This window comes from Trichosurus vulpecula, chromosome 4 (assembly GCF_011100635.1).
Source record: "Trichosurus vulpecula isolate mTriVul1 chromosome 4, mTriVul1.pri, whole genome shotgun sequence".
Lineage (NCBI taxonomy): Eukaryota > Metazoa > Chordata > Mammalia > Diprotodontia > Phalangeridae > Trichosurus > Trichosurus vulpecula.
Window position 1 is genome coordinate 80,803,457 of NC_050576.1, and position 8,401 is coordinate 80,811,857.

The window sequence follows — 8,401 nt, forward strand, 5'->3', positions numbered from 1 at the left end:
ATCACCAGTTGTCTGCTAGAGAGCTTTATCTCAATGTTCCAACAAATAAGTTGGCAGGTCAACATCTTTCACATTCATTCTCTTTTCTCTGATTGTCCACTACCTTAGTTCAGGTCCTCATCAGCTCTCCCCTGGACTATTGAAATCACCTTGTTGGATTTTCTGTTTCTACTGACTTCTTCTCTATGTGCTCACCACACCGTTGCCAAAAATCGTCTTTCTAAGACAGAGGTTTGGTTATGGCATTCCTCAGATCAAAAATCATCAGCAACTCCCTATTGTCCTGAGGAAGAAATAAATTCCTTAGTCTAGAATTTAAGGCCTGTCTCTCAATCTTGTCAGACTTATTTAATATTGTTTTTCTATATTCCAACCAAATCAAGCTACTAAATGTTCCTGATAGTTTGCATTCTCTATCCTGTCCTTATGCCTTTGCGCAGACTACCACTCATACTTGTAATGCACTTCTTCATCACTATCTTTTTTTTCTTCCAAGACTCAATTTGGGTGCTCGCTTCTACTGCTACTGATTTAGCTCCTTTGCTGATTACACCCAGTTAGGCTTCTCTCTCTTCTGAAATTGCCTTGTATTTAAGTATCTCTGTACATGTTGTATTTCCTCATACAATTTCAGCTAGAAATGTTTAATTTTTGTCTTCATGTACACCACAGCCTAACACAGAGTAGGTGTTTTAATACATGTTTGTTAAATCTCTTATTAAATCTTTGAGATGTGGTGCTTTATAAGTTACCTCAATTGGCATTAATTTCTTTTGGACAGGACCTATTATTAGTATAGAGAACTTCCAGTAGTAAAAATTATTTTGCCAATGTTGATTGGCATCTGCTATGCAACTTAAAGCCTTCCAGGGTTATCTGAGGCCCTGAGCAGTTCAGCAGCTTGCCCAGGATCACAGAACCAGTGTGCATTAGAAACATGTCTTGAAGTCAGGTTTTCCTGATTTTGAAGCTGGTTCTCTATCCACTATACCTCATTGCTTCTCATCTTAATTAAATGGGGTGGGCAAGAACATTACACACTAACTATATCAAAAACAAGAAGGAAGGAAGGAAAAAGGAGGGAAGAAAGAAAAAGCCTTGCACTAGGTTTGAAAAATATATAAGTGAAAATTCAGGAAGATTGTTATACCAGTTCAGACTCTAAAAATCACAGAAATTGAAAGGATGATATTGTTTAATAAATCGTGTCCCAAATTAATACTTCTTCTGTACATTAAGGATCTGTGATTTCAACATTGTAGATAACACCTCCTGCTGTTGTAGAGGATAACCCCATGGTACATTAGATGGCTTGTCAAGTTTCCATGGCCCCCAAAATATTGACCTGGTGGCTAATGATGATGATCTTTTCCAGACTTAGGCAGTCTTGTTCTCAGACAAAAGACATTGTCTATGCCTTGGCCTGAAGATTTTCCAGCACATCAAACCACAAATTGTTCCATTGACACAGCCTTCAAGAATGCAAGTTTATCTTCATGCCACAGTGGAGAGTAGCGTAAGACTTTAGTGGAAATACCTGAATTTATGAGACACAAATTACACATCACTCTTGTCATAGGAAATTATTTCATTGTTTTTTATCGTTGAGCTATGGAAGCATATTTTAAACTTCTAGCTGACAGTATTTCATGTTTCATATCCATCTCAGCTGAGCTTGAGTAAGTTTGCTTCACTGCCCCAGGAACACCTTTGTTGAGAAATACAAACAAACCTTAATCCTTGTGGGTTTTGGTAACAGAATATTGTATTACATTTCCTAGACTGCATTTTGAAACATGACTTGTGTATATTGTGGTCTAAATTAAGAAGACTGGGAGGGGGAACTAAATTGAAGATGTTTCTGTTACTGGATACAACTGTAGTAACCATATAAATACAGTGAAATACATCAGACTCATCTCTTAAACTACTTTCAATATATGGCTGTTGAATATCAAAAACAGTATTGAAAAATGTCAGCTGTGACTGTCAAATGAAGAAATGTCCAAAAGTCACCTTTCAGGATAATTGGTTTCTGATGCAAATGAAAATATTGATGTGTGGTTTTGAGCATAAAAATAAAATCATAATGCCTTTATGGAAACCTGTTTCCTCATAGTCATGTCTCTTGAGTGGTTGATAAACAGAAGTTGCAAGCTCCTCTGAGAGGCAACAAAGTTTGGGTGTAGCAAATTTATTACAGATGATGCACGTAGAAGATAATATACCTGAGCTTCTTGACTTATCTCCTTAGTTTGGAGGTTACAATGAATTTTAAAGCTGGAAAAAGGTTTAATGTTGAAAAAGATTATTCTTAACAATTGTATTTATATAATTCCTCATCCTTTACAACACTGTACAGAATTTATGGTATAGACATGTAGGTCATAAATTTGTCTAATACTCTTTTGAAATAGCCATGATTTTATTGGGATGATTACCAGCTCTACTAACAGATCCAAATACCTTCCTTAGTTGGTGTAATCAAAGTATTCATCTTCTTTTAGTCAACCCTCTATCCCCTCTTAGTTTAACTTGTAGAAGTATTTAGACAGTAGCCACACAATCTGTTGCCAGGTCCATACTGTTCCAACACTGTCCAAGTGTTCCATCTTAGTATAGTACCTGTGATGCAGTGATTCCTTGAACCATCCCAAATTAGAATATAGGATAGTTATAAAATCTTCATATAGAAGATTTGTTTTTAGTTAATCATTTATTGTAACATAATATAATAAATTATAAAATAATTATATAATAAACATTTAGTGTAAGGTACTTTGTAAGAATATAAACATGAAAAAAGAAACAGTTCCTACTCTCAAGGAGCTTACATTCTACCAGAGGAGACAACATATACATACATAAGTATGTACAAAATAAATAATTCAAGGTAGTTAGGAAGGGAAGATACCCACAAGTGGGGAGATCAAAAAAATTTGGGGTGGAAGTTGGTGCTGAGGTGCATTTTGAAGAAAGAGAAGGATTCTATAAAGTGGAGGAAGGAGTGCATTCCAGGCATGAAGAATGTCCAGTGAAAAGACATGAAGAGAGGAGATGAAGTGCCTACTGACTCTGAGGAATAGATAGAAGGTCAGTTTGGCTAGGCCACAGATTGCAGAAAGAAAGGTAATGTATAATGAGATTGGAAAGGTAGAATAGGCCCAAATTGTGAAGACCTTAACACAGGAATTATATTTTGTCCTATAAGCAATAGAGAGTCGGTGGAGTTTATTGATAGGGGAGTGACATAGATCTACGCTTAAGGAAAATCACTTTGGCAATTGAGTGGATGATAGAGATCAAAATGCAAAGAGACTTGAACTAAGAAAACCAATTAGTAAGTCAGTTTAATAGCATAAGAGGTGATGAGAGCCCAAACTAAGATCACTGTATGAGGAAAGAGCAGGCATCAGATACAAAGGATTCGACAACAGCTTACTCTATATATGTGGGGTAAGGTAGAGTGAGGAGTTGAAGACGACACCAAGATTATGAAATTGAAAGACTGGAAGAATGGTGGTTATCTTCGACAAAAATGCTGAGGTTTGCAAAAGGGGTGGGTTGATGAGAAAGATGAGTTTTGTTTTGGATATGTTAAGTATGAGACATCTAATAGGCAGTTGAGCTTGAAGCTTAGAAGAAAAATGGGCCTGATATAGATCTGTGTGGCTCATCTGTATAGATATTAAATTCATAGGAGTTGATGAGAACACTAAAAGGGGTATGGAGAAAGAAGAGGGCCCAGGACAGAGTCTTGGGGCAACATCTGTAGGAGTAGTCCATATTAATTTTAGTGCCTTCCTTCTGAGATTTTCTCCATTTTATTTTGTATGGTTGGTTGTGGTTGTCCTTCATTCTCAAAGAGGACCAAAATGACATCACTGTATTAGTCAAGTTACAGTGTGTCTGACTGTGGTTTATCAGACTAATATGAGCTTGGAATGCTCTACCACAAGTTGGGCACAAATAGTCTACGTGAACATTTGGGGTGGATTCTCTAAATTTGTGCACCTTTTGAGTTTTCTTTTGTGTTTCTTTTGAGTTTCTGCAATTCTCTTTTGCCCATAGAGCACAGCGCCTTCTTTGATGTGGGCATGCCATGCTGGGTGGTCCTTTGCTGGTGTCTCCTGTGTCCCACAATCAATTCCAAAATTCTTCAGAGAGATTTTGTATATTTTCTTTTTGTATGTTATCTTCCTATTAGACTGGGAACTGCTTGAGAACAAGGACTGTGTTTTTGCCTTTCTTTGTATCCTTAGTGCTTAACTCAGTGCCACTCACATAGTAGGTGCTTAATAAATGCTTGTTGACTAGCTGCTTTGGTGTTCATTAGCTTAGAAGAATGTATCTAATGACCAATGAGAGGTCACTGAAGTGTAGGTGAGGATTCATTCTTGGCACCCATTATGTTCCAGAACTTGTTTTAGAACAGTTACTTCCATTTCTTGAGGCACCAGAGTAGGAGTTGAACTGCCTGTATTGTACAGTGAATTCCTGCACAGAATAAATCCTGTGAGAATAAATCCAGTAGCAGAAGGACCCTTAAATACTGTTGCTGCCATGACCTGGTATATAAAATGCAGTAATAACACCTTACATTTGTTTAGTGCACATGTCACTGTCTGTACTTTACAAATGAGGAAAATGAACTTCAGAAGGGTGTGAAGAAGCTCCCTTTTACAGCTGGGGTCTGTGCTAGGATCTGAGCCAGACATTTCAAGTTCATGGCTAACCTATTCTACTATATCAAAATTGAACCGAAATGCCTCAAGAGAACAAGCATTTCACACATGTAAAATGTTTTCTGCAATTTAAATTGCTCATTTGAATATAGAGGCACCCTCTCTACACTCAGACATAACCAAACTCTATGCTATAGAGGAACCAAATGCTGAAATCCTGAATCACACTAAAAAAGTAATCAAACTGAAGATGAGGAGAGGTACTACCTTCATTTCACTACAAGAGCCAAATACAGAAATAATAGCCAGAGAATCAGTCATCACGAGTGTCTTTTTCACACGTGGATTGATCAAAGGATGGAAACAGAAACTTAGATATGTCTTCTTTTCTTTAATACATTAGGGTTTGATTTTTAAAAAAAATTAATTAGAACAAGACTGAATATCTGCTGTGCTTCTAGGTACTGAAAAGGGGAAAATGACACCTTAGTCACAAGAAGTTAAACATAGGAAAAGGAAGAGCTTCCAAAAAGAAGGGTCTGATCAAAAGTAGTTTTCTTGTATTCCTCCCTAAAACTGCTTTCTGACTCCCTCCTTTCTGTTTCTGATGCCTCCAGACAAGGGTTCCAGAGAGCTTATTTCAATCATTGTAGAGATGATTTGGGCCAACACAGTGGGTCCAGAAATGGGGGTGGAAATTCTACAGAATGCCCAGGAGACAGTAATTCAAAGCCTTAGGTGAAATTGTACTTTTTCCTTCCTGGTAATTATTGCCACCCCCAAGTATATATCCTTCTTATGTCCCGTTCTGATTGTCAACTAATACCCACAAGAGCTGTATCTCATCAGGAATTTAAAAGGGTTTTACATCTTGCTACCCTCCATTTTTGTTGTTTCTTTCTGGAAGTTATTTTTTGGGTATCCTCTTCTTCTGCATCTCTGCCTGCTCTCTAGGGTTAGTGCCAAGCATCCCTTTCCTATTCTTGCATCCTTCAGAGAATCAATTAAAAGATGTAGAACACCACCTCTCAAAAACTGCAGATTTTTAGGTTATTCAGTGATGTGTTTATTGAATTGAACGTGACTCAGCCCAGTAAGGTTCTGGTGAGTCTATGGATTGTGTTGATTTGGCCTAATCATATATGAGGGCTTTTTTTTGGATGTCCAGCCCTTAGGAACACCTAGAAGTGTGCTTCTGTAGAAAAAATGCTGGGTTTGCCATGATATATTCCTGGCTACCATTACTATCAACTTCAGTGTTGGCATTTATAGCCATTTTAGGCCTGTCAGTCAATATGGATTTATTAAATACCTACCATATATAGCCACTATTTATGCTAGGCTCTGGTGATAGAAATACAGAAACTGAAACAATACATACTTTTGCATTGTCAGACTACATATTGACACAAAATGCTTTCCTTTTTAAATATATTTATGCTGTGTATGGCTTGTTTTGTATGTTTATTTGCATGTTGTGGGTTCCTTGAGGGCAGAGAGTGTCTTAAGTGCTTAATAAATGTTTATTGGAGGAATACAAAATAAATACAACATAGTTAAATACAGTGTTTTGAAAGATCAAGAAAGACTTCATGGAGATGGTACTTTGCTCTGCAAGAGCATAAAACAGTAGACAGAATGCTAGATGGTGGGAATCATTAAGACCTGAGTTCTAATCCAGCCCACGACACTCACTAGATGTTTGGCCCTGGGCAAGTCACTTTAACCTCTGAGCTTCCCTCTACCAGTTTAGCTGAATTATAAAGTGCATGGAAAAGGGGTTATGTAGAATAAGGTAAGCTGGGGCTAACTAGTGAAGAGCTTTCTTTGTGTAGTATAGTAGGAAACCCTATTTTCATGTCCTGGCATAAATTTTTTTTAAGCCAACATCTTGTGATATATCATAAAATACATACATGTATCATTCTGTTGTAGCTCTCTGATTTAGTATTTTGACCAACTGCCTTGTCATGTTTTAATCTTTTTTCCTCTAGGGAAAAGTTAAAAATTGGATGTTGTCAGCTGGCCCAGATGGAATTCACTATGGAGCAGTGCAATGCCTCTGTCTATATGGAAGCCAAAAATCGGGGGTGGTCTGAAGATATGCTCAACTACAGGACTGGTTAAATGTTTTCTCCCTGAATCCTCTATTTATATGTTGGAGTAGTTGAAATAACAGTATAATGTAGTTTTTGTTTTGTTGTGAAGTCTGCTTTTGAGCCAAACCCCAAAATGGACCAAGAATGGTCTTCAGGTTTTCTTATTTGTTGCCTTTTCCTGAAACAGCCAAGACTTGACAAAAGCTTAGTGCTCACATCCTGGGAGAAATGCTTTTTACTGTGTAGGCTCCGTTCTTCTGAAGCTACCAGCAGCGCCCTCTTCCTCTTATCCCTAGATTACACAGGCCTGAAGTTGCCCCAAGTCAGGTTATGTTGTCATGAGTATATACTTTTAGTTCATTTGGTCATGGGACCAGGCGTATTTAAAACCCAATCCCAACATGGCCACATTCCCACAAACTGAACGTAAGCCACCAGGATTGTTAAGAGCTAGGTTTACCCTGCAGGCCAGGGAACTAATACACATTTTGATGTAGTCTTTAATATGAAGATTCTTAGTTAAGACAGAAAGCATCTATTTTGGAGTCATTTTGCCACTTTCAGTTCCTGCCCTATAGCAATGAAGTTGAGCTGCAACTTCCAATTCTACCTCTTCCGATCTTTAGTTCTTGCATCCTTCATTTCTAGAAGAGGGTTTGTGTTTTCCCCTGAAATGCAAGTCTGCCCTAGTTTATAGTTTTAGCAGTGTTAGCTCTTGGCTTAAACTCAACATCTAGTCTTCTGCATTATTCATTTGTACAATGAATTGGAAATGTATTCTACATTTGGTAACAAATCCAACTTAGGCATTCTATTCCAAATACATATGTATATGTTTTATTTATTTTAGAAAAATTAAATAAATTTTTTTGGTAAATTTAAATGTTTCTTGCTTTACTTTAAAGTTGTATAAGGGACTGAAAAGGACCTTAAGTTGCTAGTTACAGTAGCATTTTCAAACATAAAAACAGGACTTGTAAATGTCTCTACTCCAAATACCCAGTTTTGCCATGGTTTTTTTAAAAAAAAAAAGCATCTTAATTTGGTTCCTTGGTTCATGTCTTTAAAGGAAGTGGCTAAAACTGAGCTTTTACTTCCAAGTTTTTATTTACTTCGAAATACTTAAAAGCTATGCATACCAGAACATACATGACACCAAGGTAGTTTTCTGAGGCCCATTCTAAGAATATGGAGTAGTCAGAAAACATAAGGCCACTGTACCACAATCTTATGCAATCTGATATAATCTGAATACTAGTGTAATATGGATTTGAATCCTAATTTTATTACCACCTATGTAATGTTGGACAGGTCACTTAAATGTTCTTTCACATTAAGATCTTTTTCTCTCTAAATGCTATGAATGAAAGGATTTGGAGTTAGAATCTTCATCTAATCCAATTTCTTCATTTTATAGGTTAAGGACATTGAAACAAATTCCCTTTACTTTTATCGTGCCATACCATAACTGGATGAGAATTGAGGTTGTCATTCTGGAATTAGGGGTGCCTGGTATCCTTTCCATTCTCAGATGAAATAGCATAGATTCCTATCCTAACCATGAATTGGGTGGGGGAACAAGTTTCCTTATACTTATCAATAGGTTTTACCTTCTCA

General features: G+C 37.0%; 1 protein-coding gene across 4 annotated transcripts in view; it reads left to right on the top strand.

Annotated features, from left to right (window-relative positions):
- Positions 1 to 7,664, top strand: part of SWT1 (SWT1 RNA endoribonuclease homolog) — a 142,315-nt gene extending 134,651 nt beyond the window's left edge. For 3 of the 4 annotated variants that reach the window (XM_036754558.1, XM_036754559.1, XM_036754560.1), the window contains one exon: positions 6,680 to 7,611. In XM_036754558.1, the coding sequence (XP_036610453.1) occupies positions 6,680 to 6,812 (133 nt within the window). In that variant the 3' untranslated portion in view covers positions 6,813 to 7,611. Of the gene's footprint in view, positions 1 to 6,679 lie in introns of all 4 variants that reach the window. The other variant, XM_036754557.1, reaches the window with a different exon arrangement.
- Positions 7,665 to 8,401: the final 737 nt, after the last annotated feature.